Genomic DNA, 16488 nt, shown 5'->3' with positions numbered 1-16488 from the left:
AATATTCTATTCCAGGCCCATAAAGAGAGGGGATATTCTGCCCCCAGAAAAAGGGCGAGAGGTTGCAAAGGAACTTGGCATACCATACTATGAAACAAGTGTATTTGACCAATTCGGAATCAAGGATGTGTTTGACAATGCAATACGAGCCGCGCTGATTTCTCGCCGCCACCTGCAGTTCTGGAAATCTCACTTAAAGAAAGTCCAGAAACCTTTGCTTCAGGCCCCTTTCCTACCTCCAAAAGCCCCTCCACCGGTCATCAAGATTCCAGAGTGTCCTTCCACGGGGATGAGTGAAGCTGCCTGTTTACTGGACAGTCCCCTGTGTGCGGATGTCCTGTTCATCCTGCAGGACCAGGAGCACATCTTTGCACATCGGATTTACCTCGCTACCTCTTCTTCCAAATTCTACGATCTTTTTTTAATGGAATGTGAAGAATTCCCCAATTGGGGTGAAGGAGTATGTGAGAAAGAGAAGCAGAGCACGGATTTCCAGGGGCGGACTTTGAGTCCTGACCTAGATGGGGAGAGGGAGGAAGGCCTGCCTCGGACACCCCAGCCTGATCAAGGGAAGTCGTCTCGGAAGTTCCTACTGGAGGCCACGGGGCCGGAAGCTGAGGGCTCAACTCCCGAGACACAGGCTTTGGCCGGCTGGAGTAAGGGGTTCATTGGCATGCACAAGGAGATGCAAGTCAATCCCATTTCAAAGCGAGTGGGCCCTGTGACGGTGGTCAGAATGGACTCCTCTGTCCAGCCAGGCCCTTTCCGCACCCTGCTCCAGTTTCTTTATACGGGGCAACTGGATGAAAAGGAAAAGGATTTGGTCGGCCTGGCTCAGATCGCAGAGGTCCTAGAGATGTTTGATTTGAGGATGATGGTGGAAAACATCATGAACAAGGAAGCTTTCATGAACCAAGAGATTACAAAAGCTTTCCACGTCAGGAAAGCCAATCGGATAAAAGAGTGTCTCAGCAAGGGGACCTTCTCAGGTGAGCCGGTCACCATCTGTTTCCATCCCCTCCTCGTTTCCACATCACAGCCCCTGGCCCTGCTCTGCTGCAGTTTCCTGATATTTGCTCTCTCGTGCTGCCTGCAGCACCCTCACACAGTTGCTTAAGCACTCTGGTGGCCTGCATCCAATCTGGGTTATGATCCATTCTTACACAACTCCTGCTGTCTGACACAGTACTTCTGTTGTGAAATTATCCTGTGTATGTGAAGAAGGGTGTATTTCATTGTAAAAAGTTGACTCCCTGACTTCTATATCAATGGATACTTACATTTTTATCTTTATCTTTAATAATCACTGCTATGTATGGTGCTACACATTTAGAAGTGGTTACTGAATCTGTTGACTAATTTTAAAGATTATGAGAAACGTTTGCTCCAAACATTGGCCATTGTGGTATAGAAGCAGTATTGGAAATTAATGAAAAGAATGTCACAAGTGCAGGCAATTGGCACAGAGGTGACTAGCACTGCTTGGGATGCCCTCGTCCCATATCGAAGAGCCTGGGTTAGAGTCCGAGCTCCACTTTCATTTCCAGCTTCCTGCTAATGTGCACCCACATACTGGGAGGCAGTAGTGATGACTCAGGTAGTTAAGTTCCTGCCACTCATGTGGGAGACCTGGATTGAGTTCTGGGCTCCTTGCTTCAGAACTTTTGTAGTCATTTGGGGAGTGAACCACCCAGTGGAAGATATCTCTCTCCCTCTCTCCCACCCCGTGTATGTGTGTGTGTTTCTTTCTCTCTCTGCCTTTCAAATAAAATGAAAATAAAAATATTTAAACAGAAGTTGCTACAGATTGTCAGAAAATTAAGTTATGGATAATTAGGCACATTTGTCATGAACTGAATGGTGATATTAGAGAATTATTTCTAACTTTTTTGGTTGCAGTAATGGCATGGTTATTTAGGAGAATGTTCTTTTTTGAAAATTCCTGATAAAGTAGTTAGGAGTGACATGTCATATTACCTATTAGAAAAAGTCTACCCACATATATGAAGTTATATATAAATACACATACAGCTGTAGCACATGTGGCAAAATGTTAACAGTGGATAAATGAGTGATTACTATACTATTCTTTCCACTGTTCTATGTTTGGAATTTTTCATAATAAGAAGTGGACAAAAATATTCCTCTTCTTTTTGTTACTTCTGGGTTCAGGGAATTTGTGTTGTCACTTCTCCTTTTTGTTATTTCCTGGTTCAGAGACTTTGTGTACTTTTAAACACTTGCTCTTCAGTGTGGGAATCAGGTGTGGGAGAGATAGGGGTTGATATAAAACCAGTAAATAAAGACAGAAGAGAGAGTAAGGGACCTGCAGGGTAAAAGGTGGAGCAGAAGCCTTGAGTAAACTCTCTGTGAAGCTGGCTCACTGTTGTGTTCCCTCAATCCTTTGGCAGATGTGACCTTTAAGTTGGATGATGGTGCCATCAGTGCCCACAAGCCACTGCTGATCTGTAGCTGCGAGTGGATGGCAGCCATGTTTGGGGGGTCATTTGTGGAAAGCGCCAACAGTGAGGTAAGATGCCTTCTACACAGCCTTGTGGTAGTGCCATCAACCTGTTAGGGTGCATGTTTAATTAGCAAGAAGATTTAAGTTCTTCAACTTCCCATGAAATATGCCCTGGACAGTGCTCGAATGTGTGGCTGCCATTTTTTCATTCTGCAACAATGAGGAGCTGTTGATTGTTGGTCATTTGTTGTGTGTGGCAAACACGTGGGTGCTTTACATGCTATATATACTTTCATCCTCACAGCTTTCCTCACCCATGGAGACATGAACAGCTATACTTTAAAAAAAAAAAAAAATCACCAAGCAAGGTACTATCAAAATCCAGTATGAGAGGGACAGAGCCCATCTTCCAGGGATTCAGAAAAGTGAGAAAGAGTTCTTCATTTACTGAAGTCACTGTGACCCAGACAGGACCTTAAGAAGCCACACTGTTGTGTGTGATGCAGGGCAGAACCCTGCAGAATGAGGCATGCACCAGATCACCCTAGCGGTCCCCAACAGCACAGCGCTCCCTAAGCCTCGGCCCTGACTTTACCAATGTTGAGCAGATAGGAGGGTTGTTACTTGTAGGGAAACAGTAATGGAACAAACATCCCTCTCAAAGTACATAGGTCTAGTAGAAACTCCTTGGTTGGGTCTGGCACTTCGGTATAGAAGGTTAAGCTCTGCCTGCAGGGCCGACATTCCATACAAGTGCCAGTTCGAGTCCTGGCTGCTCCATTTCTGATCCAGCTCCCTGGTAATGCACATGGGAAAGCAGTAGAAGATAGCCCAAGTCTAAGGGGCCCCTGCACCCACATGGGAGACCCTGAAGAGGCTCCTGGCTCCTGGCTTAGGTCTGGCCCAGCCCTAGCTGTTGCAGCCGTCTGGGGAATGAACCAGTGGATTGAGGGTCTCTCCTCTCTGAAACTTTGACTTTCAAGTAAATAAATAAATCTTAAAAAAAAAAAAAAAAAAAGGAAAAGAAACACCTAGGTCACTTGTTACCCAATGACCTTATCCTAAATAGGAGATATTCTTAGAACACAGCAAGCAGTGTCTCGGAGACAATATGTCTCTATCTTTTTTTACAAACTCTACGGGAAAAGGGGGAAAAGTCCCATTCAAATTCTTTTAACTTTAGAAATGAGCAGGCATTTTTGTTTAGTTTTGCCAAGTATTTTTAATGTCTTTTTGCAAAAAAAGGTGGAAACACCCATCAAGTTTATTGTCCTAAGAGGTTTGTTTTGCTTATCTCAGCATCTCTTCAAACTCTTGAAAGAAATACAGAAAACAATAGCTAAATTTTCAAAAGGGGTACTCACAAGAGATCTGAGCACTCCCTTTGTGACCCAGGAGACTGCATTTGCATCCACAAGTAGGGAAACAGAATCCTAGAATCACAAGCCTGGGATAGCCAGGGCTGAGAAGGTCAGTAGGCCACCCTCCTGCTTCCAGGACAAATTGCAGCTGCTCCTAAGCCAACCCCAGCAAAAGGCTGTCTTTTGTTTGGAGAAAAGGCATTAGGATTCTCCCAATGAGCTCTACTGCTGTCTACTGACATTTATAAATCAGGAGGTTCTTTCCTGTAACTAAAACTCTCCTGTGTTTAGTCAAAGGTGCTTTGGAGCATGGCTTCCAGGCTGCTACTGGGAAGACTGCACAACTAAGGGGCTGGGAGGCTGAAATCATAAATCCTCCACTCAGGCTGGTGGCCTTGGAAAAGTGACTTAACCTTCCTGAGCTCCAGCCTCCTTATCTGGAAAACACAATAATGTGGTTGTGAGGTGTAAGAATCAGTACTTGCAAAGCACTTCATAAGCATTAACTTAACGGCAGCTGCCACTAGTCTTATTTTGATGAGGGTAGTGGTGAAGGTATTCTCTCCTCCTCACTTCCAAGAAAAATGTAGCAAAGCCGCTGATCAGTCAAACCTCACTCCATTGGCATTTTACCCACTTCAGTAATCTCCAGAGATAGAGAGCTGGAAAGTATGCTCCCCTTGTTTTCCAACTCATTGAAATGCATGCTGATTCTGCAGCAGAGGGACCAGCTGTTAACGGAGCAGAGAGAAGTTGATCAAGGTCAGGAACCCAAGCACAAAGGGACACTGTCAGTGCTGACCTCATGAGTGCTAATCCTCTTTATCCCTTCACAGAATGGACTGTAATCGTCTCCAGCTTAAAATACGCAGTATAGGTGACCAAAACAAAAACTTGGTGGCAAGTGCCCATATATAAGGTTAACAGCCTCCTGGGGGTGGCCAACTCTTCAGCACACCCCCCTGGAAAGACTGAGACATTCACCTCTTAGAACTCTAGCCAAGGCTAATCTGTATGTATAGATTCAAACCAGATCTATTGACAAAGACCACAGAACCAAGCAACCAAATCCCTTCTGCTGATCTATTAAGAAGGCACTAAGCTGTTGACAGGTTCACCCTTTCCTGGCCCTTCTCCTTATTTCCAGTATTGACCATAATCCTGTAGTGATGAACTCTAACCCCATTTCTTCCTCTATAAAATAAGACTAGCAAGAGAGCTTTCAGCGAAGGGCAAGCCAGGTGTGAGAATAGCTATGAATTTGGCATCTAGAACGTGGAAATGTCCCATAAGAGTTAGTGGCTATTATCCCATTTCTTGTTAAGTTCTTGCCAGGGGGGGTTAAAGATCTTTGTCCCTGAAAGCCCTAAGTTAAAAATTTCCCATTCCCTTTCATACAAAGAAAGTACAACCGTGGTGATTATAGACTTAGGGAAGAGGCCTCAGTTAAACACTCAATAAATGCTCCATGATTGACTTAGGTCCATTTGGATTTGGCCTTTCTAAGCCGCCTTTTAACTCTCTATTGTCTTGGAAAAATCTGAAAATCTGACTTTCCCTGTGAAATGCTGCCTGTTTTTGTTTTTGGCACTTAATTCACATTCATATCCAGAAAAGAATAAAATATGCCTATTGATGTTATTTTAATTTTTTGTCATTTAATATTCAAGAAGACACTGTATTTTACTTCTATTTTTTCTCATTACTTTTAATGTAGCAGTAAGCATAATTCTCTCCCCAGAGGTACTCAGCAAGTGGTTCATTAAAAATGCATGCCCGGGTTGTAGTAAGCAATGCTCTGGATCTAGAATACTTTCTCATCCTCTATGAGACTGTCTCTAATTATAAACCTAATAGTCTGAGCTAATCTTTGCAATTAAAATTTTAAACCAACTAAACTGGAATATGGGACATTGTTTAAGATAAGCATCATATTTTCTCTCACGACTCGTCATTTTTTAAAGGTACAAAATTTTAAAAATGCAAATTTTTTGTTCTCTTTCTTTGTCTATGTTATTTTTTAAAGTGTTAGAAAAAGAACTCTCCTTTGTTTCACAGTTAATTATAAATGTTGATATCACAGAAACAGGATTCTTTTTAAAAATTGGCCACAGGAAAAAAAAAATTTGTGTTCTGAAAGTGTTTTTAGTTTACTCTCATTTGATGGTTACTTCTAAGGGCCCCTAACATCATTTGCCAAAAAGAACCATTACTTCAAAAAAATGCTAATGTCATATTAAACAAAAAGGAAACAGCAGGTCACGGGTGATTACAAACATCAGAACACTCCAGGGACATTGAGAGTATTGGGGAAGGCCACTCACTAGAATCTACCATCTCCGGCTGCCAGAAATAACTTCATTTTACTTAGGATGTCTATCTGGCCATTTGTATTTCTAACAAGCATCTTTTCTTGAAACAGTGATTTAGAACATACTGTTGCCCAAAAGAAATGCAAAGGCAATATGAATATGTATGAAACCTAGAATCCCCAGTGAAGAAAATAAACCTTTAGATAGCATCTGTTCCAAATTCTTCCTGTATAAGAGATGAGGACATAGCAGGTCATAGAATGTGAGTGGTCTATCCCCAGCCTCCTGCCCCAACACCAGGGCATGGTTTGGACAGTGGCCAGCCTCTCCATCTCTCAGAGAGGAGGTATTCACAGGACTTCTTAGACAGTTTAACAATTATTTACATCTTCTAACACTTTCTAAAATGTGGACATTTTCCCATATCAAAATGGTTCCAGTTTTAATGTTTTACAACTTAATTAACATTTGGTTATCTAGAACATTACACCAAAGCATAAATCACACCAGAGAAATAAAATTTTTCCAAATGTTCATATACACAGAAATTAGTTTGGGTATCTATAAATAAATTCATATTCTATACACGATACATGCATGTGCATATAAGTACAAATGTATATAAGCATACACACAACTAGAACTGGTGTTAGAGTCACTTGAATAGCAGTTAACAAGCTGGCCTTGTAACACAGTTGGTTAAGCTCCCACCTGTGATGCCTGCTTCCCATGTGTGTGCTGGTTCAAGTCCTGGCTGTTCCACTTTCCATCTAACTCCCTGCTAATGAACCTGGGAAAGCAGCACAATGGCCCAAGAACTTGGACCCGTGACACCCATGTGGAAGACAAGGATGGAGTTCCAGGCTCCTGGTTTCAGGCTGACCCAGCCCTGGCCGTTGAGGCCATCTGGGGAGTAAACCAATGAATGAAAGATCTCGGTAATTCTGCCTCTTAAGTAAATAATAAATCTAAAAAAACAAACCCATATGTGTGGAGATAAAGCTGGTTGAAGGGAGGAACAATCCAACATCCGTAGATTGAGATGATTCAGCACATTCAACAGCCTGCTCATTTTAAAATAATATCAATAATAGTGTCTGCAAATCAGAGTCTGTCTGCTGTAGAGGCTGTGCTAGAAACGTGAAAAGATCAGACTTGACAAATCATTGATGCTAATTGCCCAGGCAGTTTATTTGTGGAATCATAATTGGTGGAGGTAGAGTGGTAAGTGTCTTAATATTTCTGGGAATTTTTCTGAGCCTTCCCTTTGATACATGAAGGGATGCCTCTGCCTATCTGAAATAGTGTCCCATGTCTGAAGTGGCTGCGGGCTACCCAGGAGAATACTGTGGAAGGTTGCTATACCTTAAACAATTCTGGAACCACATCACCAGAAGGCACAGGCCATGAGTCCCTTGTAGAGAATCGAGGAGATATATGGAGAGAGAAAAGTGTAATCATATATTATATATGAGAGTGTTTTATAAGTCTCATGGCAGAAATTTGCACAGCAGTTAAATCAGAACTTGGGAAGCCCGTGTCCCAGAGTACCTGGTTCAAGTCTGGGCTATTTTGCTTCCTATTCAGCTTCCTGCTACTGTGCACCCTGGTGATGCTCAAGTGCTAGGATCCCTGCCACCCATGTGAGAGACCTGGGTGGAGTTCTGGCCTCCTGGCTTCAGCCTGGTCCAGCCCTGACTATTTATTATAGGCACTTAGGGAGTGAACAAGTGAATGGAAAAAATCAATCAATAAATCTCTCTGTCTTTCTGTCTCTGTGTCTCTTTGCCTTTCAAAGAAATAAAAAATAATGAGTAAAAATTAAAACATAACTTTATGTGGGTTCAAAGATGTTTTAAATCCTTCCATTCTCATGGTCTTCAAGAAGTTCATGTAAAATGCATATTGTGAACAAAACTATGTGTGGAATTCAAAATTTGTGCACCAAAATAAGCTAACCTTTAAATTCTATTTTCCATGAACTTTTTGAAGAACCTTGCACAGTGTACAGTTGTATATCTTTCAATGCTATGTCAACATTTATTAAGTATCAGAATTAAGAAGTTTATAACTTTATCCTTTTGAGTTAGAAGTCTAATACTTATTCATGCACTGTGGAGCCTTATACTATAAACCTAAAGTTTTACTTCCTTGTCATTAAAGATTTCCAATATTACATAGCAATTCTGAACATACACTTTAGAATTATACTCTGCGCTTAAGCCTACTTAAGACTATGTACTAGCCCTGCAACCTTGCACACATTATCTATCCTCACTGAACCTCAATTTCTTTGCAGAATTGCAAAGATAATAGTCTTTTCCTCATAGGGCAAATATAAGGATTAAATTATATAAATGTGTATAAAGTTTAACACAGGGGGCCAGCGCTGTGGTGTAGCAGTGCTGGCATCTTATATGAGCACCTGTTCAAGTCCCAGCGGTTCCACTTCTGAGCCAGCTCCCTGCTAATGCACCTAGGAAAGCAGTGGAAGATGGTCCAGGTCTTTGGACCCTTGCACCCACGTGGGAGACCCAGAAGAAACTCCTGGCTCCTGGCTTCATATCGGCCTGGCTCTAGCCTTTGCTGCCATGTGAATCAGTGGATGAAAGATCTCTCTTGTTTCTGCCTCTCTGTAACTCTGCCTTTCAAACAAATAAATCTTAAAAAAAGAAAAAAAGCTTAGCATAGGAGGCTTTGAATGGAGGTTAATTTCTGTAACCATCAACATTACAAAAGTAAACCTAGTGATACCTATACTACTTCAGAGCTTGTCTTGTAGGGTTAGAGACCCAGCTGTAAAGTATGCAACTCCACTGATGCAAGCCCACCCGTCTGGAACGGACCACATAGGCAGTCTCTGGCTCTCTAGCGAACTCTAGCCTGCATTTATATGAGGAACTACCAGTACTCAAGAGGGAAACTGGAAGAGTCCTATAGGGGACAGTTCACCATGCCCAGCTAACTACTTCCCCAAATGGTCCATGCAAGGATTCCTTTGGGTTCTCTGAATCTCTTGTTAACTGATAAAGTTCCAGTAGTTCTGAATCCATGTGGTTGTAGGAAGAAAACAGTAAGCTGCATCTATGGCGCTAGCATATACTGATGTTGGAATCTAGCCAGTCACTGTGGCAACCAAGGTGTTGCTCATCCTCTGTTTTGACATCTTAGAGAGCTGGGCTCTATCATGTGTCGGCAACAGTGTGGTTTGCAGCTCTTTCCAACACCTGTCATGTTGCTAGGAGATTTCTTTCCCCACAATAGAGCATTATCAGGTACTTGGCAAGGAGGTTACATAATGTCATCCTACATTTACAACCCATTTGTCTGATTTATAAGTCCAAATAGCCATTTAAAAATTCCAGATCAGGCTTTGTCAGGCAGCTCTACTCTTTTGCCATCTACAAATCAAACTGTTATGTTTAAAGCCATAAATACTGAATGACTTCCATGCACGGCCTCAAAGCAGGTATCCGAGAGTCACAGTGTCAAGTCACACAGTTGAGATACTATAAGCATCATCGCTTGAAAATGTCCCCACTCCCTGCTTTCTTCAGAATTTAGCTTTTCATCTAACTTTTCAGGTATATCTCCCGAACATAAACAAGATGTCAATGCAAGCAGTATTGGATTATCTCTATACCAAGCAGTTGTCACCTAACTTGGACCTGGACCCACTGGAATTAATTGCCTTGGCAAACAGATTTTGCCTGCCACACTTGGTTGCACTTGCAGGTAAGGCTTGTGACTTGGGGCCATGCCATGTCTGTAACATTTATCAAAATCACATTTAGACAAAAATAAGGTTTCCAGGGAATAAAACAATTTTTAAGATCCAAAATAGGACTGTCTTATGCAGGCTGGTATGAATGGATCAAATACATCAGACAGTACAATTCAATTCAACCAATATTTCTTAAGTACCTACTTCGTAGTTGGCCCTATTAGGTGATGCAAGTATAAAAAAGAGTGATGCAAACCCCTGCTACGAGGCACACACTGTATACATGCTGAATCATTTGTGGGCCGCTGAATTTGAAATACTGTTCTGTGAACATCATCTCCATAAGGTGTGCACAATCTTTAAGAAAGATGCAGTGGGAAGCAGGCACTTGGCCTAGCAGGTAAAATGCAGGCTAAGATGCCCACATCCCATAGCAGAGTATCTGGGTTCAATTCCTGACTCTGGCTTGCTGTTAATACAGACCCTGGGAGCCAGTAATTAGATTCCTGCCACCCACATGGGAAACCTGAATTGAGTACACAGCTCTCATCCCTAGACACTGAGGGCACTGGGGGAGTGAAATGGCAGATAGATGAGATTTTTTTTGCATTCTCTCTCTCTCTCTCCCTAATTTTTTTTTAAACAGAAAGAGTTGATAGATGCAGTGGTTAAAAACGCAGACTACAGAGCCACATTGCCTGGATTCAAATCCTGGCTGCACCATTTACTCATTGGGTAACTTTGTTCCTTACCTACCCTTAGCTCTGGGGCTTAGCTTTCTCTCTCATTAAAAGAGTTAGTATTAGTCTACCACGGAGTTGTTATGAAGATTAAATGAGTTAAAATATACAAAGTCCTTAGAGCAGTGTCTGGCACATGGTAAGCATTATGTAAGTAGTTTTCTCAAAACTATTTTAGAAAATGTTCTGACATTGTCAAATTCACTCTGAGAGAAACAGAAAAGCGAGACTTGGCTTAACTTCACAAAATTTTATCTATCATTTCTAGATTTGTTCAGTCGGTAAACTGAAGTAAATCTATATGAAATATATACATTTAAATACCTTTTTTTAGAGTTGAATTCTTTAGCTTCATTCACCAGACATGTCTATTGGCAATCTAAGTGTTCATCACTATATGTAGTTGATTCCTGCTAATCATGAAAGCAGATAGAGTGCCAGCCTTTTCTCTGGCTTTTCCTCCTGCACATCAGAAAGTACCTGCGTATGTTGGGTTCTCCATAAATTTGTTGAATAATTGAATATTTGAAAGTGAACAAATGAACAAACCAACCAATCTTACTTGGACTTGACATTCGGACATTGTCTTTAGGTAAAAGATGAATTTCTCTGTCCTCCCAGCTTCTACTGCGTGCAGCCACCTAGAGATCAAAGTCTTCCCTTTATCTTACCCATTCACCTACCACCCTACCAGCTGGACAGAAAGAGTTGAAGCGTCAGTGTTAGAGGTTTTCAAAAACTATTGTATATCAATATTCCTGAAGTCATAGATCCAAATGAGTAATGCTACTTTTTAAATATTACTCCTGGAGGCTGCAGTAGCCAGTTCCTTTTTTCAGAAATAGGAGTTTCAATCCATTTAACTAGCCATGAGTTTTATAAGTATTTGTCCTTGGTGGGCAATTTTTATTATTTGAAGTAGTCAAAAGTCATTTTGGAGTCAAATATGTCTAACAAGATTTGTGATCATTCTGGGAATATGCCATTTTGCTAAAATATTATTATGAACATGAAAGCATGGTCTTGATTTCTCCGTGAAAGTTTTTTTTAAATGACTCCAGACCCCTGTGTATATATAGTTGTGTTATTAAATGCTTTTATTATTGGTACAATTATTAATATGTGGCTTCCCAGGATGACTCCTTTAATCATTTCTAGTATTTGATGTATACTGACTGATATACAGTGTTTATAGAATATGATATTTAGAAGTCAGTTTCTGGGGTGAAAATGCTTTGCATGCCAGTGTTAAATGAATATCATGAAACGTTGCTGTTACTTAAAATGAAAAGGCCTGAGTGACTTCTCTGGGAGATGTGGTTTCAACTACTCCTATATTTATCAGTCTAGCTTAGGAGGTTACAACTTTAGAGACCCTATTGACCAGATTAGGCATATCAACTAACAACTCTATAGAGCCAGAGCAAAACCTAAGCATAACTTAGACAATATATGCTTGATTAGAAGAACAACTAGAAATGTAGAGATGATATCAGCATCAAAGAGCTAGAGAGGCCAAGCCAGTAGTATTCCCACACATGTCAACTCAAAACAGAAACAAGATGTCACTCAGCCCCAGAGCCACAGGAAGCCTGGGACACCAGCTCCCAAGAAGAAATGGCTCTCCCAACTGGATTCTTGTGACTTTTGCCTGAAGGTCCCTGCATTTGTTAGAATCTAGGAGGTTGAACCCTGCATATTCATCTGTAGATGTTGTGACAGATGTGTGCATTCACATTTTAATTCCCAAAATAGACATATTCCTCTGTTACTCAGGCTCTCCACTGTCAGAGGGGATTGTGAGTTTGCAAACAGTTGTGTAAACTGTGAAATAGTTGAGGGGTCTACAATGGTGCTGTGTTATCTAGAGCCAGGGGTATGTAGTGGAAGTTTCTGCAGTTCTACATCTGCATTGTCAACTTCAGTAGCCATACATGGGTATTGAACACTTGATGTGGCTAATGTGACTAAAGAACCTTTAATTTAATTAATTTAAGATTAGTTTATTATGTATGCCTGGTGGATATTCTCTTCCTAGATAAGCCAGTACAGGTCTGAAGGACTCTGCCTGTATCAAATGTGTGAATAAGGAGCCGGTGCCATGGCTGACTTAGTTAATCCTCCACCTGCGGCACTGGCATCCCATCTAGTCCCGGTTGCTCCTCTTCCAGGCCTGCTCTCTGCTGTGGCCTGGAAGGGCAGTGGAGGATGGCCCAGGTCCTTGGGCTCCTGCACCCGCATGGGAGACCGGAGGGAAGCACCTTGCTCTTGGCTTCGGATCGGCGCAGCGCCGACCGTAGCGGCCATTTGGGGAGTGAACCAGTGGAAGGAAGACCTTTCTCTCTGTCTCTCTGTCTATAACTCTACCTGTCAAATAAATTTTTAAAAAATGTGTGAACAAGAGGCCCTAGAGAGGTTGGTGCAATGGCGAATGACCAGAAATCTGTGTACTGGAAGGCTATGCCTCAGATTGTACCCTGGATTCAATTCAAACAGCTGCCCATAGTTGTGTCTCATATTCTGTCTCTCTTCTGAAGTGGAGAGCAATGAGCCCCCTAATCTGGCAAGAAGTCTAATTTGCAGGGCCCCATTTGACAGTTTCCTGCCTCCTGTCTCCCGCAGAGCAGCATGCAGTCCAGGAGCTGACCAAGGCCGCCATGAGCGGCGTGGGCATTGACGGGGAAGTGCTTTCTTATTTGGAACTGGCCCAGGTTTGTATCAGTTTGCTTTTCACCTTTTAAGTGTGTTCATCCAGTTTATTTAATGCTGATGAAACATTCCACTGTTGCATCTGTCTAAATAAAGATGTCACCACTGAGTCACAGAGGCCCCTGTGCACATGGAGAAGATCTGAGAGTTTCATGTTTCAGGCACCACTCAGCCTGCTGGGCTTCGTTTGAAAAAACAACAAGGACCCCACCGCCACACCAGTCCCATTGTCCCCTAAGGCTGTCTTCACATGTGGGAGAACCACTTGGGCATCACAGGAGAAGGTCTTGTCTCCCCTCCTTTGAACTCTGGGACATGTATTTGGCCAAGGACAGTTTCCAGAATTCCATGAAGCCCTACAGTGCCCACTGGTAATGAACATCTCACTGCAGCTCTCCTGGAGTTTCCTGAAATGAGTTCTTGTTAATATCAATATTGTAATTCCAGAATCCCAAGCCACACTTACACTCTTCTGCTAAAGAAGAGCGAAGTCTCAAGGTCAGCTCTGTCACTAACTTCCCCATGCATAAGTGGGGATGGTAGTTCTTACCCTACTGACCTCACAGAGTATTTGGAGAATCAATTGGGAGAGAATGTTCAGGAGAGAGCACTGAGAAGCGGAAGCCCTCTCAAAAGGCAGAATTATCCAGGCCCCAACAGAGACTGATTAACGGTCTCTGAGGGTAGAATAGATTCCTCTGTCTTTTCTTCAGCCTATCCGGTTTGGCTTTCTTTGTTCCTGTCAGACATCTGAAGTAGATATTTCTCTATCAAGGAAGAAGAGGTGGTGTCAGTAAAGAGGAAGGGGGTGGGGATATTGTATGGCAGGTGCAGCGCAGGTATAGATGACGGCTCGGGTTCAACAGGGCAGAAGGTAGAATAAGACTTCACAGAAGCTCATTCACACTGACTTAGCATCCTACAAATATTTGTGATCTTCCCCCCACCAAGTACCGGGCACCCCCTAAATCTAGGATGTGCATACAGATAGACTACATTCTTGGTCCTTGGAGTACTCACAGGCAAGTGAGGAAAACAGACACAAACACAAATTATTAAAATCCAATGTGAAAATCAACCTAACAGAACTTTCGGTAAAAAGTAAGCACAAACATCTGGTGCAGTAGAATCTGCAAACCCCTCTCAAAACTGTCGTGCACACCTGGAAGTTGGGGTCTTTGGAAAACAAGCCTAGGGGACAGTTTATGACCTGAATTCTCTCCAGTTAGTCTTCCTCTTAGAGAAAAGTGAAATGACCCAGAATTGTATATACAACCGGTTCACTTGAAGTCATGATTTTCAGTTGTGTCTGTCAACTCTTTTCTCACTCTGCCTCACACCCCCATCACACACCCCTCAAGGAAGTGACATGATTACTGCAAAGCCCTGGTGGGCCTTGGCAGGGGGAGTTTAGGATGGAGTCTCCATGTTTTAGCTCATTGGTTAGACCTTAACATAGGGGAGTGCTGGTAAGTACTTAACAGTTAGCCTGGGGACAAGTGGGCCTCTGGCTTGTTGCATTTTCCAATTTCCAAAGACTCCCACCATGGCCAGTTTAATAGTCACTGAGGTCTAAGTGAGGAAAAAATAGTTTGCTCTTTGGAGCAGAAGCAAGCCAACCCAGCATACCCACTGCCCAGCCTTCTTTTCAGAGAGAACTCTAACATCATGGGAAGTGAGAGGCACTGGCTCGAGGTGCACCTGTTGTTTGAGGTTGTAAAGGCTTTGCCTTTCTATGGGAATCCACAGTAGAGATCCAAGTTCATGAGAGAACTACCCTGTTGGCTCCAGGGTCTTGTCAAAGAAACATCAAGAGCAGCAGATGACGGAATGGATGTTTGAGGAGGGTGTTGTTAGAAAGTTTAGGAAGCAGGGGAGTCCTAGACATAGGGACAGAATGGGGGTGGGCTGTCGATTTTTGAACACCCAAGTCTTTTTCACTCACAGTTACCTCAGCTGCCTCTTCTCCAAGCACCTGCTCAGGAAGGGCAAAGGATCCCTCCTACGCTGCTCCTAGCACCTGCTCTTCTTATATAACCAAAGGACAGGTATAGGACAGCCACACATTCCATAGTCTCCTCTTTCAGATCTTTGGCCCCAGCCAGCTGAGTTCTGACATGTGACACGGAGTATTCCATTGCCAAAGCTTCCTTAAACAGAGATGACTTTGCTGCTTTCTGCTGTTGGCTGCTACCCTCCAAAGGCCACAGTCACTTATCACTGAAGGGCCAGGTGGCAGGGGAGGGTGGGAGGGCAAGGCACACTCTGAACTCCTAATCGGACACAGTGATTATTTTTGGCACACCTGTAACAGGGGGTGAGGAAGGGGTGTGCCAATACAACACTGGCTGGAACTGGAGCCATGGCCAAAGTCAAAACACCAAGGTCAAAATGAAAGGTTTAATGAACTAGTTCCAGGGGCCCTTTATTTCTTGTCACCTGTACAATGGCTTCCAATTTCACTCTAACCCCACTTTAGAAAGTAAAATCTGACCCCCTTTTGGTCACGTTTCTGCAGTTTCACAACGCCCACCAGTTGGCCGCTTGGTGTTTGCACCACATCTGTACCAACTACAACAGCGTTTGTTCCAAGTTCCGCAAGGAAATCAAATCAAAATCTGCAGGTGAGAACGTGTGGGTTCCCAGTCATCCACTTCTCCTCACCTCTCCCTGAACCGTTTCCTCTCTGTGCCCCCGGAAGGGAACAAGATCATGCTTCTATCCCATAGAGAATTCCTCATGGCTGGCTGATGTGCACATGTTTAAATGACATGACACAAGAAATGATGGCTTGGGGGGTTCTCTTTGGAGCACTTCATAGTTGGAGGATGTCGGGAGGCTGGAGTTCAGGGCCTGTTGCATAGCTTGCTGAGGTTGGTGGCTCCCCTAGGGTACAGTACTTAGGAGCAAGTAGAAACCTTAAAGTCAAGCGGTCTGGGTCCTGGTTCTCTGCCCAGCCGTAAGACTACAGGCAAGAGGTTCTACATCTCAAAGCTTGCCTGTCACCTGTAAATGGTGACAATGGTGACAACTGATCATAGTCCCTGCCACAGCAGTGTAGGCAGGGTCTGGGCGGGGGAGGGGGTGGGGAGAGTGTGGTGAGAATATATGAGAAGCATTCAGCATGAGGCCTAGCGCAGGGAAACAGTGAGTGAACAGCAGATGTTATCAACAGCAT

General features: G+C 43.0%; 1 protein-coding gene and 1 long non-coding RNA gene across 15 annotated transcripts in view; one reads left to right on the top strand and one right to left on the bottom strand.

The window, feature by feature from the left end:
• The window catches only part of LOC133776017 (uncharacterized), a 109569-nt gene that overhangs the window by 17844 nt on the left and 75237 nt on the right, over positions 1–16488 (bottom strand). The gene's annotated exons all lie outside the window — the stretch shown is intronic.
• Positions 1–16488, top strand: part of RHOBTB1 (Rho related BTB domain containing 1) — a 136097-nt gene that overhangs the window by 117401 nt on the left and 2208 nt on the right. For all 13 annotated transcript variants that reach the window (XM_062214658.1, XM_062214655.1, XM_062214656.1 and 10 more), the window contains 5 exons: positions 16–989; positions 2412–2530; positions 9722–9872; positions 13224–13312; positions 15829–15934. In XM_062214658.1, coding sequence (XP_062070642.1) covers positions 16–989; positions 2412–2530; positions 9722–9872; positions 13224–13312; positions 15829–15934 — 1439 coding nt within the window. The remainder of the gene's footprint in view (positions 1–15; positions 990–2411; positions 2531–9721; positions 9873–13223; positions 13313–15828; positions 15935–16488) is intronic.

The sequence above is a fragment of the Lepus europaeus genome, chromosome 17 (genome assembly GCF_033115175.1).
Source record: "Lepus europaeus isolate LE1 chromosome 17, mLepTim1.pri, whole genome shotgun sequence".
Lineage (NCBI taxonomy): Eukaryota > Metazoa > Chordata > Mammalia > Lagomorpha > Leporidae > Lepus > Lepus europaeus.
The sequence above is the reverse complement of the archived record's forward strand: the minus strand, read 5'-3'. Positions and strand labels throughout refer to the sequence as shown.